The sequence below is a fragment of the Sitodiplosis mosellana genome, unplaced genomic scaffold (assembly GCF_009176505.1).
Source record: "Sitodiplosis mosellana isolate CC-2019 unplaced genomic scaffold, AAFC_SMos_1.0 Smas_scaffold_6226, whole genome shotgun sequence".
NCBI lineage: Eukaryota > Metazoa > Arthropoda > Insecta > Diptera > Cecidomyiidae > Sitodiplosis > Sitodiplosis mosellana.
The window spans coordinates 17302995-17324778 of NW_022601467.1; the positions used below are offsets into that span (position 1 = coordinate 17302995).

Consider the following 21784-nt stretch of genomic DNA (forward strand, 5'->3'; position numbering starts at 1 on the left):
AAGCTCACAAAATTCGAACTGAAAAAAGAACTCCATAATCGCAATAGCATCATACATACCCATATATACCACACAGCGATTGAATGCGCACAATAATGCTGAGTTTTTAGGGGCTGCGACCAACAAACAACGAAGCGAATAACTTCAATTTCTGCATTTGACATATCGTTAAATCAAAACCTTACCGTTTTTCCGAATTTGATTCGAGTTATTATTGCCGCTATGCTTACTGCCGATGATGAATCAACGATACGTTGCTTGGGAATTTTGTCGATTTTGATTACATTATCGTTTGTGCCTCTGTGGGAAAAAAAGATGAAATGTGGATAGCGCGCGCTGTTCGTGCCTGCATTTCGGTTTTGGTTCATTGAATGAGCTCGACTGTTGAAATGTCGGTGTACTTGAATTTCGGCAGATTAAACGATTTTCACTCCATTCCTCTACCTAACCTCTAACCACCCAAAGAATTCCGCGCAAAAACAATTCTCATAAAATGTAAAATCATAAACGAAAACCATACCCAATTGATGTGTTGTTTCAACAATTTATTTTCCATTTCAACTAAAATACAATTTCTATTCGCATAAAAATGACATATTTTATCGACTAATACGGATTTCACTCACGTCAAATACATATATACGTATGTATATTTCCCTAAAATACTATTCCTCGTTCACGATCCATTTTACGTTGGATCTTAGCGTTCAAATGCCTCAACTCGATGCTAATCAAAATGCGATTGACTTATAAATAATAATAATAATAATAATAAAAAAACTCCTACACGAAGAACTACTTAAACGATATATTGGATGCGAATAAATAAACGGTTCACATTGATAGAGAGAAAGAGAGAGTTTTGCTGAGCAAAAGAGTGTATTTCGGTCGATCGGTTGATTGGTCAAATGAAATGACAAAACAAAAAATTGGCAAGAATTTTAAGTAAAAGAAGAACAATCACGAAAACATATTGTTTAAAATTTAAGAATTTTTTCCATTGAAATGATCAAGTCTACAATTGAAAGTGGTGCATAGAGTTGTGGAAATCAGGTCGATTGTAGCGGCTGGATGTACGATTCGAAAACTGTGAAATGCTGTCGTCTCCATTTGCGGTTGCCATATGATGCGGTGGAGCGCCAACTAACAGAACCGGTTGTAAATTCAGCGATTTTCGTGAGCCAGCTATGCTAACGGCATCCGTTAAATATGCATTATTTACCTCGCCTGAATGTATGCAATCACATTATCGTCATCATCATCATCGGCGAAACAGAAGTAGGAATGGGAATATGTAAAAAGATAGGGTGGCAGAGAGAGAGAGAGAGAGAGAGAGAGAAAAAAAATTGATTAACGTATTTTGTGAAATATTATGTGTAATGGTGCGACGGAGTGTGAATAAATTACCTTTAAACATAGAATTTTGGTACATTGGTTCGGGCTGTAATCGAACATGTCGTGTGGCCAGTATGAATGCTAGTGTGGCCAATATGCACGCATCGATGCAACCTGCAACAGCAACAGCAACAAAAAAAAACACATGAATTTAATATAATAATCCATCCGTTGAAAGCAGCAAATTAAATATGCATTGATGTCATTTTGATAATAATGTTAAATCATAATTACCAATGATTGCCAAGGGATATGCCCATCGTATTCCGCACAAGCCAAGCTCAAATCGATTGGATTCTGGGCCGCATATCTTTCGAAAATCATTTGAATTCCATCCGAATGGAAACGCAACACATCCAACGATCATGCTGATTGCTGCAAGCGAAAATAACAATAAAAAATATGCTTTGAGTGTTTGAATAATAAATGAAATATGCACGGTGCCAGACAACAAGTTACAACTATACGTCTTTTTGAGAAGAAAAAAAAACTTAATTAATTTGAACACTTCTCATTATGGCGTGTGTTTGGAGCATGAAAGTCAAAATTTACGAGCACCATGCAGTTCCTTTTGCGTTTAATTGTATTAAAACATGTCTCGAATTCGTAAATAGCTTCCTTTTCTTCGAAGATAAAACGGTAGACGGTGTCTGACGGCAGCAGGTGAACTCATGCAAATGCCGGCTCAAAGAAACGCACACGCTGCTGTCTTATGTGTTTGATGAAAAGATTAGCCCTCTTTTGCTGCCAATGCTCAAACTCTCATTTGTACTAATGAATTTCTATGCTAAATTTAATCGAGTGTACAGCGTGTGTGTGTGTGTGTGTGTGATTCAATTATTGTAACACAAATCAGTTGCAAGCAATTTAATTGCTATAGAGAGCGAATTCAAATCAAAATCTCTATTTCTAATGTGCAAACTAATCTATTCCACCTTTTTGCGATTATATTCCGCCAGCCACTTGCTTTTGACTTGTGTCTTATGCAAATGTCTATATTTCTCTGCGGTTTAGCGTTTATATTGTGGAAGAAGAAGCTAAAATTTCAATAAGAAAAAAAATAAAAGCGTCGAATTCGAACAAATATTAATACAACTTTCTCAAGTCCAATTGTACACAGTCTATCAATTTTTCAATTTGTTGCAGTTGTTGTTGTTGCTGCTGTTTTGTATTTGTTTTCTGCATAAAAAAAAATAATTGAAGAGCAAGATAAGCGGGCGCACGAGTCAAGACAAGTGATGCACAAACAAAGTGTACGTTGAATCGATCGCAGCCAAACTTTCTCCATCAGCCTCGGAAGGTGAGTTCAAATAAAATGTGTATTTATTTCAATATCACACACAATCGCCTCCATTCGAAAGATCTTCGGATCAGCTGTCAAAGCAATTAGTCTTGGCATTAATGCTTTGCTCATGATTTAAGTGTGAAAAAATGAAGCGCACGAGAAAAAACACACCATAGAATGTGAAAAAAAAGACGACTCATTTTATTTGATGCTCCATTTTTCATCCGATCCGCTAAACAATTCAAAATGTGGTGTTCCACTGATTTACGCAGAAAATTTAAAACAATAACAAAAGCTGTGAACACAACAGAAAAAAAAACAGAATCAATTCACACCGTTTAATTTTGTTTCGTTTCGTTTCGTTTCGTTGTTTTTGAACTGTGTTGAATAAACGGCACTAACCGCATAGCTGTCTGAATAATTTACTCATGATGGCTTCACTCATATTTTTTTTCTTCGTCTACCTGCCCGCAACAACAATGTGGAATATTTAGACCATGCTCAAAATTGGAATTTAGAGAAGTTAACACCATTGTTGACAATAAAATAATTGCAAAATGGCGAGTAATCGTTAGATTGTGTGTACAATAGGGTGTTCAGGTTTGGGGAGTCAAATAAGAATATATGATTTCTACGCAGATTTCGGCCCAAAAAATCGGAATCAAACAATAAATCGTCCTTCATTGCTAATAAATTTGGAATTTCACCGAAATATAACCGTTTTTATGTGTATTGACTCTTTGTAGCTCAAATTGTCTAATGTTCTAAAAATTAGCAATGTGAACCGATCCGTATGGCATTTGACATTCACTTCAGCAGTTTTCGAAATGTCACAGACGCCGCATCATTCATTCCGAGAAAACATACAGCGTTGTGAACACGAAGTCAACAAATTGAAACTCTTACATTTTATCTTACAATTTAAACTGGAAATTTACATTGCAATTTAATTTATCTACGATTTTGCTGGTATTTCATTTCGTTTTATTTTCGATTTACGTGCGTTTTGTATCGATTTGATCCGGAGTTCACATTGAATTCAAGTCGCCAAAGTGTAAGTAAACTTGATCATTTCAATCTCTTCTTCTTATTGTGGAATTCATTTTAAAAACGTTTTATAAGCATTTATAACGTGAAATATATTGAACATATCAACAGTAATATTAGATTCCATGTACAAAAGTAATGAATTTCACAATAATTCTGCAGTACATAGTTCTGTTACATGTGATGGTGAAATACGTGTGATGGTGAAATTCATTTTATGCAATGAATTGAGTCCATTGTTCGGAGAAGAGAAACAGTTAATCGATTACTGTTCGAACTCAAATTGAATCAATGCCATTGTTATCAAACCGAAGTCATTTTTGTGTGTCTCATTCTGTTGTCATTTTCAAACTAAATCGAATTTAAGTTTCAATATTATTCGTTTTCAAACTAAATCGAATGTGTGTTTTTTTTCTTTCAGTAGGACAATGGCGAATCGTTTCAAGCCATCAATACCAGCGGAGGGAGAGACGAAAGATGAAATTACGACGATCAAATGTGCGCTAAAGACAATCATTCGCCCACAATACCAGCAAGCATTGATGAGCAAAATAACGGATCTGAGTTTGCAAGCCACTTCCATTTGTGTTTTGGGCTCATTGCTGTTCTTGTTTGAGGTGCAAAAGGCGTTCGAATATAGGCGTCGAGAACAATAATTTCGCATTTTTTGGTGGAAGTGGAGAAGATAAGATCAAACTCTGCTTTGAACAAGTGCTATGGCACAACAATCAGCCACCAAAACCGAAGTCAAGGTATAAACCAAGCGGAACAAATCCACGGGGACCACGAGCAGAGCTGCCACGTATCGATCCTGAATTCAAAGCAATTGTCGAAGGTCTCGACGACTATCATCGTATCGATTGGCCCAACAACAAAGATTTCTGCAATGGCCTTAAGCATTTGACCAATCAGTACACAGATAACGTCGTCACCAATCTTGAAACGCATGCTAACAAACACATCACCCAGTACTTGAAACTGAAAGTGTTCGAATTGAACTCAAACTTGGAAGAGGATGGAGAGAAATTTTTGCCAAGTGACATCGCAAGTGTTGTGAATCTGATCATCAAACAAAAAGACATCAAAGTGCCAATTCGCGATCCAAACAAACTCGTACGGTGTGAGGTGTTGTATGATATCGTGAGAGATTGCAATGTGTTCCCAGAAATCGATCTGCATGACCTTACAACTGACCCAAAACATTGGTATAAGGCCATGCCAATGTACCTATCCATGCAGCGCGAGATAGAAGAGTACAATTCGGAGTGGCCACATCAGCGCCGACCCAAACGCAAGAAAAGAAAGCGAAAAAAGACAAAAGGAAAATGGAAACGCAAGCGCAGCCAAATGCTCGACAACCCAGATTTTCGGCCATTGATTCGAAATTTAGTAGTGGTGCCGATGTGTGATTTCCGGCGTACGCACTTCAGAATCGATTGTTCATCCATGCACCAGGTGTTGTCTTCGCAAAAATTGCTACCGAAAGTGGAAATCGAGAATAAAAAAGGAACAACAAGCACGAAAACGATTCAACAAAAGGATTTCAACCGGGACAGAGATTATTGGTGGAATCAGTATTTTTACATGCGAAAAATTCGACGATTCGTGCGTGCCAAAAAGCAGTTTGACTATTCCATAAACACCGATGGAATCTCTGTGTCTCTCCAGTACTCGGCCAAAAAGAAGACAGCCAACAAAGAAATCGACCAAAAATCTCGCATCATTCAGAAGATTGAGGATGGCACAATCAAAAATTTTTCGGGCGTTGATACAGGTGTGCGAAGTTGGAATACCACAACAACACACGACATTGAAACTGGCAAAGAAGTAAGTTTTGTATACATTTGAATAAGTTGTGTGTATTTTAATAGAAAATGCTTAAGTGCCAAAACTCAATAACTATACCTTTTTTTCTATTTATTTTTTCAGACCAACTTTGTAATGTCGAGCAAGCAATTCCACTGGCAAACAGGTCAAAAGGTGCGAAATGCCAAAGCAGCGCGATGGACCAAAAATTTCGTCGAAATGGAGCGCGCAGACAGAGAAAACCGTGATCTGTATCCAGTGATGCCGTCGCCAAAAGGGTCAATGTGGCTGAACTACATCAAACACCGAGTCAAGATGATGAAGCATGGAATCTGCGCTTACTCGACTGCCAAATACACTCGACTCGCCTTGGACAAACACATCAAGAGCAGTAGTGTTGTCGACGAATGGGTGAATAAGGTGACCGATAAGAAACCGACTCTGTTCTTTTTTGGTGCTGATGGCGAAATACCACCTGATAGCCCAATAAGTATCAAGAAGCACGTGCGCTGCCCAGGGGTTCGTTTGACTTTGAGGTCAATAAAGAAGCGCCGAGATTGTTTCATACAATTGGTGGACGAATGGGGAACATCTCAAACCGACGCAAGATGTATGAATCGATTCCAAAACCAGAACAAAGCGGCCAGATTCAAGAAATGCCGATGCGTACCCGACGCCAGAACATTGCTGCCAACGAAAATTGTGTCAAAGTTGGGCAAAACGGATCTATCGATCTACCGACAGTTGCAACGCGCCATGAACGAAGAAGCATTGGTAGGAGACGAGCGTTTATTCCCAAAAGTAAAATGTTACTACAAAAACTGGCGATTAAACCTCGAATGCTCTGTGATTTGGCATCGTGACGTCGTGGCTGCTAAGAACATTCTACTGAAAGGTAAGGCTAATTGACGCACAATTTTGATTGAATGATTTTTTAAGAAGGTTCATTTGTTTAATTGTTCAGGACTATGGACATTACTGGGACTTCCGATACCAGAGGCGATCAATAGGTATTGGCGCGAAGCTGCTGAAGCAGCCGCTGCTGTTGCCGCTGCTGCTGCCGCTAGAGCAACCGCTGAAGCAGCCGCTGCAGCTGTCGCCATCGTGGATAATGATGTAGAAATGTTCGAGTACGACCAGCAGCCAGCTGATCATGCTGTCTAATCAGCACATTGCAAACAAAAAAAAAACAAATGTAACATTAGTTATTAAAGGCTATCCCGATCATGTGGGATAGTTGCGTTGAAGCAAGTTGACTCCCCATCTGGTTGATGTTAACTGCGCAGGAGTACTCTAGTGGGTCGTTTAGGTAAGCATTATTCGATTTTGCAAAGAGTTTTTTTTTCTTCTGGAAGTGTTGTATAACGCTCTATTAATGCTACCAGTTGACATAAAATTGGCTTCTCTTTAAATTTATGCTATTCATTCTTCTTTTTCAGATTAGCTGAACACCCTAGTGTACAACTTAAACGAAAAGAAATTGGTAGCAGCAGAAAAAAAGAGAACCGGCTTTCGGGTCGGCCACAAATAAACCGTTAACGTGTTTCACAACACATCACTTATACAATTCATTTTCCAAATCGGTTTTGGGTTTTATGATAGATATGTAATGTAGATGCCGTTCTTTTTTTCGTCTGTTTTATCTGTCTTCAATGTGAATGTTTGCGAGTTTAGATGATTAGATTGACGGTGATATGGAAAACAGTTCACAAATGGCAATCTAATCAAGTGGAATCGGATTTGGACAATGTTGCGAAGCAGTTAATATCTTTGGAATTGTCTTCGGTTGTGGTCGTGTGTCGTTTTTCAAATGATGCATGTAATTATTGAGACAAATTCATAAGTTGCGGCAATTAATCTGTTCGATGTTTTTATTGGCCGCACACACACACACACATACTAAAGCAGACACTAAAGCAGACACTCAGACAGTTTTTCCTAAGGAACCGAATCAAACGGAACGGTATTGGACCACGGAATCGGGAGAAAAACAGCTGGAAATCGATTATAATCGCATTGTTATGAGAGACTCAAGATAATTAATTGAAAACCATTTAAGCGCTACCATTAACTTTCGATAGTTTACTCGGTTTTTTTCTCACATAACATTTTCGGTATTGTCTTGGTCTTGAGATGATAAATAAGTCTTGGGGGAAATAATAAAAGAAACCATCGGCTAATCGACTTATAATGATGTGTACTTTTTTCGATATCCGCCATTGCGTTCGGTTTTTTTTGTTTTTGACGATACGATATAATTTGTTTTTATTCTTTCCTCAATTCACTCTTTAATTCGACCAAATGAAATCATAACGAGATCTCAAGCACACACAATGCTTCACTTCACACGTTAACCAGCGTGAACGTGTTTTTTTCTCTCTCTCTCCATTTCATATAGGGTAATGTCTCTATGAGTGGGCCGTCTCCATGAGTGGGCCACCCAACAGATTTCCATGAAATCAAAGTCGAAATGGCAAACAAGTATTTTTAACAGTTTCGCCTTATCAAAAAACCTTTAAATAGCAATTCTCGAATATATCGCAAGTTTTTTTGAGTGCAAAAAACCATTGTTAAAAAAATTAGTCGAAAAAAAATCATTTTTATAAGAAAGTGAATTTTGCCGAAGCCCAAAACAAGTTTGAAAATCGTATTTTTTAAGTAGAGTTTTGTTTTTTTTGGTTGGCCAAGGCCATGATATCGATCATTTAAAATTATTTCGAAGCAATTTTGATGTTAACATTTTTTTTAGTGAGTCAATCAAAATGGCTTTAAATTTAATGAGTGGGCCACCCATTATTTTCTTCCCCGAAACAATCAAATTTAGATCGAAAACCCGTGTATAGTGTAGTGTTGACTTTATTAAACCGCAAATACGTCATAAAATGCAATTAGTGTAAAATTTCCGTTCATCCGAATGACGAAAATATGACTACAATCTAATTCACCTGTAAATAATATGACTTCCAAAAGACGTGGATTTCGATGCTTCAGACGCCCAAACTATACATTAAAACTTTAGAAATTCGATAAATATCCAATAAACATTTATATTCTATGACATTTACTTGATTTTTTGACATTTTTTGGGATTTTTATGAGGTGGCCCACTCATGGATGCAAAAAAATTTTTTCCAAAAAACAAGGTTTTTCGCCGACTGGCAAAAAAATTTTTTTTGTCAAATATATTGAAGATCTGATACCATGGCCAGTTGGCTAGTCAGATAAGCTAAACAATGGTATATATAAACCTTAACTTTTCTAGTCCACAGTATATCTACAGAATGTATGTGCTTAGGCGGCCCACTCATAGAGACATTACCCTACATAAATTTATTCTTTGATGGAATTTAAACAAATTTTTGCATTCAAATTGGTCTTGATTCTTTTTTTCTTTTTCAAATGCAGGGTGTGCAGTCACATGGAAACTTTATTCCAATGAATTGAAAATGGAAAACAAGAAATGATAGCCTCTAGTTTGCACTCGGTCGTTTGTGCGTCACACCAGCAAAAAAAAAATTAATTCATTTGGCAAAAATGATTGTGCCGTGTGTGTGTGTGTTTTTCTTTCATTTCTCCATTAAAAATTATTCTCTGTTTGCATAGAAGGAGAAACGGCAAAGAGACCGAGCCGGAATAAAAAGCACAACGCACATTTTTCATGTCGCTTTTTTACCTACCAACACACAATCAACTCCATCCGCGTGCATGTACGGAGGGAGCAATTGCAGCAACGGAACTCGTCTCATTGTCCTATGTTTTCAAACCAATTTTGCATCGCACTTTTTCTTCATATACACGGTTTCTACGTACGTACGTACGTACGTACATCATGTTGTCGTTCTTCTAGCGATTCTATTTTCAATGGTCTATAACATTCAATTGCGAACCGGTTTTTAAACATAGAAACGTTTTTATTAAGTGGAAATCAACTCTGAGGTCTAAGTCGATTCGTGTAGTATGACGACGATTTTGTTCCGGTGAAGTGCACGTTCAAAGCGGTCTTGTGGATGGATGGCATTTGGCAAAGTCTTATTTTCAATGTAAACTGCATCAAAGAAACTGATCTCAATTTTTATGATGACCATAAGTTAGGTGTGTGTGTGTGTGTGCGCGCGAGTGAGTGTTTATTCAATTGGTATGCCACGTATTGGGTTCGAAACATTTTCACTTTGCTCAAACCTTCAACGCTTGTAATTGTTCCACATAAATCTTGTATAAAATGGGTGAACAGGTAATGAGCAATCGATGTTTTTGATCACAACCATCCATTAGACTGTATAATAAATGCGAATTTCTAATCCTTTATCGCACGTATCATGCTCAGCAGCAGCAACATGCGACACAATATTGTGCACATTCTCTTCTGGTTCAATTGAAACCGCCGTCTGTCATGATACAGCGATCGTACCAAGAATCTTGCGTAGATGCTTTCGATCGCTGTAAAATGAATTGCTTTTCTTCTGGTCATGCTACATTATTTTCGTCGCTCGAAACAAATGCCACTATGGTTTTATTTATTTTATTATCCAGTTCAACCGTATAATCATTTACATATGAATGAGAGCATGATGCAAAAAAAAACACACACACACACATCTCAGTTTTTAATATTCGAAAATGTGTGATGGGTGAAATTTCTTGTGTAAATATCTCCATTTCATTTGATGAAACAAAAACGGTTTCAAGAGATGCTCGTAATAGAAAAAATAAATAAAGAGATAAAAGCAACAAATCGATCTGATTTTCAGCTCAATTACCTGATAAAATTTGCATCCAACCGCAAATGTGGAAGACGGTCGTTGATTTGAGGAAAAATAAGAAAACAAGGAATAAAATGGTGAGCACAGCTGTGATAACCGAGAGTCCAACGAATGCAGTCGCCACCTAATTTACATTCAAATCAATCGAAAACGGAAAAAAGAGAAAATTTCACACAATAAATTAAATTATACGCTTCATTCATAAAAGCATGAGGAAGAAAAAATAAAGATGCCACAAACATTTAAATTTTTGTTGTTGCCATTTTGAAGTGAAAAAAAAGTAAAAGTTTGCGTGTGTAACAAAAACAGCAAAATGCCAAATTTCAATGAGTCAAAACCAATTACCTGAAACGGTATCGATGGAATCGATAGAAAATCGCTCAACTGTTTTTGGCAATTATCCGATGTTTCGTCACGTTGACACACTTGCCACAAGCCTAAACGGCCTGCATTCTCTGAATCTAAATCACCGACCCATTCTAAATTCAAATCGAACGAAACGGAACCGAGAGAAAAAAGAAAAACGAAAATCTCAGACGATTGTGTGACAAAAGCCGAATAAACGGTCATTCAATTCGACGACAGTCGGTTTAATTTTCTGAATAGCTAATTTCAAAGACGAAAAATCGAATTGATTAGCTTCAGCCAGCCACGCCACGCTACGTCACGCTACGCGAAAAATCATGCCATGTAATTGTTGGAACCAAATTGTTGGATTGGTGAAAGATTTCTCACCTCATTTTCCTTTCGTTGATTTTTCGGTTGGCGGCGGCGTCGGCGGCGGTGTGAAAGTGAAAATGAAATGCAACATTCATCGTAAAAATAATTACCTGGTGTGAAAAATGCCACCGCACTTATGATCGCGTAGCAGATTGTGAATATAGCCCATAGAACCGCTATCGCTTTTGAGTTTCGTATATAATTCGTTGCATGCAAATGATTTGAATCCACATATTCGATCTTTGTCCCCATGTTTGAGCAATTGTGTGCACTCTGTGTCTTTTGTATTGCGCTTTTATCAACGCTTCGGGCAACGTTTGGCGTGTGTCTATTGTTGTTGTTCCTTCCTCCCCGGCCAACGCTGTGTAGACAATTAATTCGATGTTATCGACACGATATGATTGGCAAACTTTTTGATTTGATTTCCTCGTTCGCTACAACATTTGAATCTGATAATCGTGGTGTTTGCATTAAAATCGTTGCAGAAAATTTACTGCAAATAGAGTGTTTGACACAGATTTTAGTATTTAATTCCCCCAGACGATTGAATAATATTTCTTGTCGTGGTTTCGGTGTTACTAGAGCACATGTAACTTTTATTTCACATTTCGATTTGACCAAAAACGAATACGTTATCGAAAGCATTTATAGAGAGCAAAAATATGGTTTCAGCCTATGCCAAAAAGATCTCTTATTTTTCTCTTCTGAGTTAAGTCACGACCGTACCATTTTCAGAAGGTAAACAACATTTAATTTTATTTTCTTCGATTTCATTTTCAAAAACGTAGAAAACATGCTGGCAAAAATTCAATTCAATTCCATTTTCGAACTTTCCAATCAAATCAAATTATAGTCATTTTCAGGCTGTTTCTTCTCACAAGAGAAGAAGCAGAAAGAAAAACATCCAGAATATAAAGCAAAACGAGAGTTGAGCCGCGGTTTTAGTTTTCTATTCATCGAGCGACTAAACGGGATTGCTATATTTTGGATCGAGCAACTTGATGTGGTTTTAATTTTGCCGTGTGAGACAGAGAGAGAGCGAGAGACCCAGAGACAGAGCGAATCAAAGAGTAGTTGCACTATTTTCACAACACAGCACTTGGTAAAGTCGTCGTAATTACACAGATGAAATGTAAATGATTTTCAAACACGAAACCCTTGGGAATACTCATTGGAACAAGAAACAGAACGAATACATGCTACAATTTATGAGCATCAAGCCCCCATTTTTTTCCTTGGCATTTTGGCATGAGAAAAAAAGTTCATTTTGGTTTCCCGTTGAACGTGTCACTGCAGTCGCTTGAATACGATAGAAATGCCACTGCAATCATTCTTCATTCGCTCCATAGTTGAGTACATAAACCGAGTGAAATGGAAGCGGCGGCTTTAACAGACACCATCAAACGAAAGAAATAGACAAAAAAAACATGAAATGAAATGAAGTCTTATATACTTTATGAAATTATTATTTTAACAACAAATGAAACATAAAACAAACAAAAAATCCAATGAAAATAATAACACTAAATTGTGGAAAGATGAAATAAAAATTAAAAAAAATATACGCGCTCAAATGAAAATAGGGAAACTTATAAAACTGTTCATTTGTTTGGATGTTTTGGCGTAGTGCGGATTGCATTTCTTGTGTACGGTCTCTCTCTCTCTCTCTTTCTCTACGTGTGTTGCGAGCTAATCATAATTATTTTCGGTGTGTGTGCAGTTGAAATTACGCCTTTTTGTGGTTTTATCACCATCATTGTCATCGCGTCTCTCTCTCTCTCTCTCTCTCTCTCTCTCTCTCTCTCCCTCTCCCTCTCTTTGTATGTGTGCGTGTCTCTCGCTGATGGCTATTGTATTTAATTGTTTTTGATGAAACGCAAAAAAGACACATTGTCTTCACGGTTTATTGTCCTTTCGTTCGGGCTATTTCTGCACTTTTCGCCACCATCACCAGTAAGCACACAATTTCCTTTCGCTTAATGAGTTTGGCTTTTTTTCGCCAATTGATTTTTTTCTTCAACAAATTGTTAGAGAGAATGACCCAAAGCAGCATAATTATACGAATTAAACTATGAAATTATACAATGGCATTGCATAATGCCGTCGCTGCACTGCTTTGATTGTTTGGCTGCTGTTGTTGACGGTATTTATGTGGCTCATAAATTTCGACAACTTCGAATCTGTCAGATCCGGACAGTTGTACCAAATTCAAATGTAAACAAATAAGCCGAAAAGTCGAAAGACCCCTTCACATCATCATCACCACAAACGGTCTTAAAAAAAATTCAACACACTTTGCCGAAAAAGAAAATGCGAAATTTGGATTGTAGTAGAGAATGGTGGTAAATGCGTCCATTGTTCGGACGCAATCAACAATCACAAATGTTCCATTCCATTCTTTCGATTACTTTATAGCGCACCGTAAACGTTTCCGCTTTGAAATCACACTTTTTCTTGCTGAAAAAAGTTCGGCTATTCTTGTGAAAAGAAGAAAATTCATGTCAAATTTGTATTGCGTGTCGACCTTTCTGCCATCGTTCTGTATATGGACGGCGTCGTGTGTGTGTGTGTGTCGATTGCGTGCACAAAGAACTCATTTGATTTATTATTTAAATTTGGGTTTTCTTTTCGTATATGAATTTAAATTTTTCGTGGTTTTGTGTCTCAGAAGAGAAAAAAATGAAGCAACAATTATGCATGAATGGGATTATAGAATATTCTCGCTCGATACAATATGGTTGCTTCCAATTTTCAATGGGTTAAAGCATCGACGAAAAAAAACTCATTCTCGATCTTTTCCTCCTTCTTCTTCGATTGGTTAGAATGCATGAACAAAATTTTCATCTCGAATATGTCGGTATTTCAAGCGAAGCCGCAAGGAATTTCTATATGTGTGAGAAACCGAGGTGTGTTCCTCAAAACGAATACCATATTTGTGAGGTGTCAGCCAATTCGCTCGATGATCGTGTGAAAATAAATCAACAGAATTTATTAAAGGAGAGCATTCCGCAAATAATCGTCGATTCTACACATACGTACACACATAGAGTTGCGGACCGAATGAATGAGGTTGGCATAAATAAATCTGAAATCGCAATCGCACGAATTGCATGAAATGAAACCGGAGACTGAGCACTTGGCTATTATTACACTATCGCACCATGCACACCGACACCATATTTTTCTTGCTGACCATTGCCAAGTGAACGAACCAACGGTCCAATTTCTCGTACATAGACTTGGCTAATCGAAGTGCTATTGCTCTGATTTATGTTTTATTTGCACTCTCCAATCAAATTGTAAATTCTCCTTGGACATTCGATGTGCGCTTGGGTTCGTGCTCACATTGTTTTTATCGACGCCATCGCTACACATTCTTCTTGGCATCCTGAATCCATATTTTCTATATGAAACCAGGAGTATTTTCGATTTTCTTAATGCCGCATTCATCATGCATTTTTTTTCTCTCTCTCTCTTTCTCCGCATATTTGGTTTTTGTTGCTCCGCGCGCTGTTTTTTTTCTGTTTTTATTGTGACCCATTGAGAAACCTTTCACAAAACGGAGCTGCGCTGCCGATTGCACAGAAATACTTTCCAGCCAATACACAAACACACACCACAGAGCCAGAAGCAAAGAACACGAGCAAATTGTACTCACGATTACCAATGGGTTTGGGTTTGATTCTTGGTGTGTTGATATTGTGGCATAAGACGATTGTGGATCGAAAGCAAACCGAGTAGAAATTAAAAATACAGCGAAGAAGAAGAAGAAGGAAAGAAAAAAAACACAACAAAACGTGTTAGCTGAAACAAGAATGACGACGAATGGGTTTTGTGTTGCATTCTTTGTAAATAATAATGATAATATCGGTGCTACGTTTATATGTCGTATCTGTCGCTCGTTCTTCTTTACACATTCATATCCAGCACACACATTGGTGATGCTAATAACAACAACAACAACAACAACAACGAAGACGATGTCGATGTACTAAATTCAAGCAATAAATACCCCGAAATATTGGCTGTTTTTGTTCTTATTTTCATTTTTTTTGTGGCAAGTGTGCATAAAATTTAATGCTCTGCTCATTTGAAAAACCATTTTATTGGTCCATTGTTTTGTTTGGACACACAGAAAAAATGGTATGAAAAGAGAGAAAAAGCACAGAATCAAAAGCAACGCGCATGTGAATGAATTGCGACGATAGATGCTGAAAGAGTGCGAATGATGCAAAATCCCACAATGTATTGTTTCAACGAGGTAGAAGACACAAAATAGCAACAAACACATAATATTACGGTCGATGTGTTGGTATGAGATTGTGTGTGTGTGTTGTTTTTTCTTCTTAATCTTTCGCTGCTTCAGCATCTGAAATCATTATTTATAAATAGGAAATCGGCGAGAGAATACAACGGTAAATTATGACAGGCTCATCATTGGTTGCTTGGCGCGTGATTTGATTTTTTTTTGTCGAAACTAACTAACATTAAATAATGATCTTTTGTATGTGAACAATGCAGCATTATCTTGAAGAAAAAGGAGAAAAAAACAAACAAATGTACACATTTTCGAAATTGATTTTTTTCTTTCGTTTTTTTGCTGTAATGCAATTGAAGGCATCAAGCATGGAAATGTTTGAACGATTCCAGAATGAAGAGTAATCTTATTGTCAAGTAAACAATGTTCGTTTCTTATTATTTTGGTAAAACTTATGCATACATTTTCGAATGATTCCATCGTGGCTCATGATGACCAACCGAGTAAAAGTGAAATACAAAATCAAACGGTGCGCAGAAATAAACATGGAAATGACTCGAAAACGGTTTGACCGACAACCAGAATATTGAAAACACGTTTTCTTTGTCACCGAAAAAAATGAATACAAACACGCACATAACAACCGATATAAGCCACCAATTTTGAATGAGATTTTGGGTCTTTCACGCAGTCATTCAGTCTCTAATATGCGGTTTGACTTTTCCACTAAAACGAGATGCAGATATATTAAACCGAACGTGCCACAGAGAGTCGACAAAAGATAGTTACACGTAGGTGCAATTGAACATTTCATGTGCTTTGTGGTGGACTGACAAACCGACACACGGGGATCACATTACAATTTATACATTCGAAACCGTGACAATGTCCACTTTGAACACTTCATTTAAATTTCATTTTGGACACATTTAACAGAGAGAAAAACAATATTGTTGAACAGCTTGCTGCACTACAACACCAAAGAGCAACTACAGTACTACCAGCTATTACGTACAATTTACCACATATCCGTTTATGATATGAAGTCGGGAATGTTTTGTGTATACATGTATCGCGAATTTTGTCAGAATATGGTAAGTGTATCGCAAGTTTATATATCGCATTGCATGATCCAACTCAAAGTTCTGCCTTCTCCCTCTGGCTACAACTAAATTTACTCTCTCTCTCTCTCTCTCTCTCTCTCTCTCACACACACACACACACACTCAATGTAAACAGTTTTGTATTCTTTGTTCCGGGCATATTTCGACATTTTTCTTTCCTACACACAAATGGGTTACGTTGATAAAATATGCCGTTATTCGTTGTATTTTTTTCTACATACGTATGAGTGCATATGCATTTTATTTTTGACCCATGTATTTTTCGTTTTACAAACAATATTTTTTTGGTCGTCTTCAGAGCTGTGTCTGTTGAGTAAGGGTTCCGATGTCAAAATATGTGCCAATATTCCAAGTGCATTATTTTGAATACACCAAACACAAAACACTGAATAATCGAAATTTTCTACACTCGAAATCCAATTACGCAAACCGAATAAGATTTCATCGTTATACGCTTGAGCTCTTGTATCACCAAAACCACACCACAAGCAAAGCTAGCACGATTTTTCTCACAAAAACAAATCAATTACTGATCACTGCATTCGATCACATTTGATTCGAGAAAAGAATTTAACTCTTCTTGAACATTGCATACCAGTTTCTGATATTTTTCTCTTTCTCTCTCTCGATCTTCTGCTTTGTGCGCGCACACGGAAACGTTTGTTATTCTCATAGAAGCAGAAAAAAAGGCAACGAAATTCACGAGATCAAACCACCACAACAACTTACACGGATATCATGGAATTGGCGATTGAATCGCTCGCAACGGACTAACTTAACCACACGATGGCGGAGCAACGAATGAATGTGCCGCGAATTATATGTGTTGCTCTTAGTTAGTTGGTTTATTTCATCGTCGTGGTCGTTGTTGTTGTTTTCTTGTTTGCTTCTTTCTTTCTTTCTGCCGTGTGTTCGTCTTCGTTTCGTTGTTATCCAAACTATTTATTATTACATATTTTTCTCGTCGTTGTTGTTGTTGCTGCTGCTGCTGCTGTTGCTATTGCTGTTCGTTCGTCGTTGAGAGAGTCTTTTGTTGGGTGAAGTCACAGCAAAGCTATCAGCCAACATACGAATCGATATTCACCTCTTGTCTTTCTTTCACGGTCGACACACATCCAAAACAACTATGTGGCTTTTTCATTCACATTTGTACAGCAACGACACAGCCGTGCCACAAACAAGCAGCCACAACATTTTGTATTTCGATTCTTTGAACAGCTATGAATATTTATATATGTATCGCGCATAACATTATTATACATTCATTGGTTGGACACACAATGTGTAAATATTTGACGCGCTCTCGCGAGAATAGAAAGAGAACCAGAATCCAACAATAATAAACGTTTAATAGGTCTAACGAAATTTAAAATAAAATCTATCAGATTTTTGATGTGAACAAGATTATTTTATATCGGACATCATTATTGTCAGAAAGTGACCCTTTTCTTTTCTTTCACTATGAATAGTTCGTGTTTTTTTATTCTCTCTCCAATTCTCACTTCATTCATAAACACTTGAAGATCTATAGATTTCGGTTAAGAGCATCTCTGCTCTATTGTCTCGTATGGCCAACGGCAATGAAGCTACCATTCTTAGAAACATCTCGACTCTTGTGTGAAGAGAAAAAGAAGAAGAAAAATTGAAGATGCCCCTCATCGATCGCCACTTTCAAAGCCAACCAAGCTAGATCATATCAATTGTTCAATGAATAACAAGCCGACGATTTGCTGTGTTGAAGCTTCATCATTACAGTATTTTCTTCTTTTTTTTATTATTCAATAAATGTACATTCACATCGATCATTGTACTCATTTCGCCAAATTGTGAACGATCGGTAACAATGCTGAAACCGTTTTGTTCATTCAAAATAAACAAAAAATTGTCTTATTATTATCGCGTTTTTATTTATGGCTTATTTTGATTGAACAACAAGTCATGAATGATGATCTATGTTTATAAAAAAAAAGAGAATGCATTAGCCATATTCTCTGGCTCCATTTATAACATTGATTCAGTGTTATCAATTTAATTTATAAAGTAGTGATAAAAATGTATTTTAAAATAAATCTGCTTAATCTAATTACTATTTTCTGTGTTAAATGTAAAGACAGAAATAAAAATGAAATTCTTACAATGTATTAAAATGTCGCAATAAAGTTTCTCATCATTCTCAAATAATTGGTAAAAATTCATTTCAACCTAAGCTTAAACATTCATGATTTCATCGAAATGATGAAATCAAACAAAAAATATCGGTATTTATAATTGTAAATCGATTGATAGAGCAAGTGTTATGTATTAATACATTGAATTCATTTTGTCCACTCTTTAAAGTTAATCTTCGAATTTGATGGAGTGTACACCAACGGAATCGATGGCACCGCCCTTGTAATTGCCACGCTTCTTCTTTGTTTTCTCGTGTCTGAATGATTTACCACGTGTATGTTTTAAAATGTCATTGGCTTTTTCACCCCACGATCCCTTTGCTCCTTTCTGTAAACATAAAGACAAATTTAAATTCAAATTAATTATTTTTTTTTCTCAATTCTTCTTCTAAAATTCCGTTCGATCTTCACTTACCTTTGCATCAAACGAATTGTTTGATAAACGTGTGTCAACTTCGATCTCTTCATCTTTGACTCGTCTGAATGGTGTGTTTGGTTTTGAGTTGGAACTTTTGTTGAATGATCCATTGGTATTGTTGGCCTTTTTGGAGACTGGTGTCTCGGTTTCTTCAGATGCTGAGAATTTTCGTTTCTTACCACCGGCCGGGGTAATGCTATTTTGTACGACTGGTTTCTTTTCCTCTTCTTCATCACTGTCCGATGAATCTTCGCTCGATGATTCGGCTTTTGTTGGTTTTTGTTCAGTTGGAATTTTGACGGTTGGTTGCATGATACCACCCGATACGAAATTACCGTACTTTAATGTGTTTGGAGTGCTAGTTTGGGTTGGTCCCAATTTAGTCGTTGTTTTCGTCACTGGTTTTGCGTTGCTATCATCACTGTCACTCGACTCAGATGAAGATGAATCTTTCTTTTTAGCCGCTGATTTGTTCAGAGATTGGTTTGCTAGTTTTGGCTTCTTAGCCGGAGCCTCGTCTTCCGAATCGCTGCTATCAGAAGAAGATGATTTGCCATTCGCAACCTTTGCCTTTCCGTTGGTCAATGGTGCTTTGGCTGCTGGTTTTTTCTGTGCTGGCTCATCGTCACTGTCATCACTCGAGTCTGAGGAACTTTTTTTCTTTGCTACTTTTGGAGCAACTTTTTGTGCTGGTGTAGCCGGTGCCTTTTTCTTTGGCGCCTCTTCTTCCGAACTACTGTCTTCAGACGATGACGATTTGGTGGCCACTTTCTTTGGGGCGATCGTTTGCAATGCCTTTTTTACGGTGTCATCTTCTGAGTCACTGTCGCTATCTGAATCAGAGCTCGACTCCTTCTTGGCGACCGTTTTGGCAGCTGGCTTAGCAACAGGTGTTGCTTTTGGAGCTGGCTTCTTCTCTTCTTCGCTGTCAGAGTCGTCACTTGAACTTGAGCTCTCTTTCTTGGCTTTAGCAGACGGCTGTTGATTTGAGAAAAAAAAAAGATTAGTTTCGTAAAAGAAAAATACGCAATTTTTTCAGCTGTCAATGTCAATATTTGAAATGAAATTTTCCACTAGATTTGGTTGATATAATTGGTGAATACACTTCTATATATATAAAAAAAAATGGTGGTTTAATGCACAAATGTGTACCTTTGCTGCAACAGCGGGCTTTGCTGCTGGTTTAGCCGCTTTTTTTTCATCCTCCGAGGAATCGCTACTGTCATCGGATGATTCTTGTTTCTTTTGTGGTGTAGCTTTAGCTGCTGGCTTGGCAGCTACTGCAGTCTTTTTAGCTGGTTCCTCATCTGAATCACTGTCACTTTCGCTGTCTGAGCTCTCTTTCTTTGCTGCAGCCTGAAAATCGAGTTAAAATTAAGATTTTTTTTTTAAATTTTTCATTTTACATCCAAAGCAAATTCGTATTGTTTTCTCTTTTAAAAGTACACCGCACTGAGTATTATTCGTTGGGTACAACTATCACAAATTCATTGTTTTTAAAAGAATTTGAAAAATTCATACTAATTACCTTTGGTGGTTGGGCTTTAGCTGCGTTTGCTTTTGGTTTTTCATCTTCTGATGAATCAGAGTCGCTGCTTGGTGATTCTTTCTTTGCTCTGACCGATGTTGGTTTAGCGGCGACTGGCGTCTTCTTCGCTGGTTGTTCATCGTCAGAGTCGCTGTCCGAGTCTGAGCTCGATTCTTTCTTTACCGGTATCTTAGCAACAGCAGGTTTGGCTGCCGGAGCCTTAGCTGGTGTTGGTTTGGCTGGTTTTTCATCATCTGAGCTGCTGTCTTCCGATGATGATTCTTTTTTTACAGTTTTCACCGGTGTGACCACTTTGGCTGGTGGAGCCTTTGCCTTCGGTTTCTCATCTTCCGAACTGCTCTCCTCTGAGCTACTCTCTTTTTTTGCAACCACTTTAGCAGGTGTTGCTTTTGCAGCTGGTTTGGATGGCATTGCTTTTGGTGCAGGCTTTTTATCCTCATCCGAACTGCTCTCTTCCGAGCTGCTACTCTCTTTTTTGGCAACCACTTTAGCAGGTGTTACTTTTGCAGCTGGTTTGGCTGGTGTTTTTTGAGCTGGTTTCTCGTCGTCTGAACTATCATCGGAACTGTCTTCAGAGCTGCTTTCTTTCTTTGCTACGGCTTTAGCTGGTGTTGCCTTAGCGGGTGATTTAGTAGCGGCTGCTTTATGTGCTGGTTTCTCATCTTCTGAACTGCTATCATCCGAACCCGACGATGGTGCTTTGATTTTCGGTATTTTATTTGAACTTTTTGCATAAAATGTGATAATATCTTCAAGTTTGGGCGAATCTTTCGGCAATAAAGGCTGCAATTAATTTAAAAAAACAATCAGTTCCGAGTTAAAATCAATCGAACAACACAGGATGCAACAAAAACTGTAGCACTTCAAACCACGTGTATCAACAGTGACCAACAAAAAAAAAATTCCGTGTGGCCGAATCACACTTACCGAGTTGCATTTCGATTTGAATACACTGGCTAAATTCCGGTCTTTTCTCAACAAAAACTCATGCACGACAGCAAGCAAAAATTCGGGATTGGATTCGGTTGATGCCATTTTTAATAGAGAATTAATCAATTTGTTTTAACTAAAGCAACGAAATCAATTCAATTGCCTGCCTGCAGCTGCTATCACGCACACAATTTGATAAATAAACGACTGGTATATCGGCAATAAATGAACGAAAAAAAAAACGTGAGCACGCTTTTGCCATTCACCATGAAGTTGGTTATTCCGTCGATGATAACCAATCGTCAGTGTGTGTTAAGTACATTT

At 37.5% G+C, this 21784-nt stretch overlaps 3 protein-coding genes and 1 long non-coding RNA gene across 5 annotated transcripts; 2 read left to right on the forward strand and 2 right to left on the reverse strand.

Annotated features, from left to right (window-relative positions):
- Positions 1-524: 524 nt before the first annotated feature.
- Positions 525-17266, reverse strand: LOC129579325 (LHFPL tetraspan subfamily member 3 protein). 2 transcript variants are annotated; one of them, XM_055469316.1, is made up of 7 exons: positions 17125-17266; positions 11124-11374; positions 10639-10772; positions 10291-10417; positions 1630-1770; positions 1408-1509; positions 525-1227 (listed from the first exon to the last, which is right to left on the reverse strand). In XM_055469316.1, the coding sequence occupies exons 1-7, from the start codon at positions 17133-17135 to the stop codon at positions 1016-1018; spliced, it is 978 nt and encodes a 325-aa protein (XP_055325291.1). In that variant the 5' UTR covers positions 17136-17266; the 3' UTR covers positions 525-1015. The 2 variants fall into 2 exon arrangements, with proteins under 2 accessions (XP_055325291.1, XP_055325290.1); XM_055469315.1 differs by lacking the exon at positions 17125-17266 and adding an exon at positions 15734-15752.
- On the forward strand, positions 3512-8593 carry LOC129579324 (uncharacterized). The gene is made up of 5 exons (XM_055469314.1): positions 3512-3734; positions 4149-5554; positions 5657-6428; positions 6498-6842; positions 6973-8593. The coding sequence occupies exons 2-4, from the start codon at positions 4943-4945 to the stop codon at positions 6695-6697; spliced, it is 1584 nt and encodes a 527-aa protein (XP_055325289.1). The 5' UTR covers positions 3512-3734; positions 4149-4942; the 3' UTR covers positions 6698-6842; positions 6973-8593.
- LOC129579326 (uncharacterized) lies at positions 15880-18331 on the forward strand. Its single transcript, XR_008689228.1, has 2 exons — positions 15880-16365; positions 17919-18331. It is a non-coding gene; the product is annotated as an uncharacterized LOC129579326 (long non-coding RNA).
- On the reverse strand, positions 18278-21771 carry LOC129579323 (nucleolar protein dao-5). The gene is made up of 5 exons (XM_055469313.1): positions 21458-21771; positions 20510-21313; positions 20134-20337; positions 18979-19959; positions 18278-18891 (listed from the first exon to the last, which is right to left on the reverse strand). The coding sequence occupies exons 1-5, from the start codon at positions 21563-21565 to the stop codon at positions 18733-18735; spliced, it is 2256 nt and encodes a 751-aa protein (XP_055325288.1). The 5' UTR covers positions 21566-21771; the 3' UTR covers positions 18278-18732.
- Between the last annotated feature and the right edge of the window lie 13 nt (positions 21772-21784).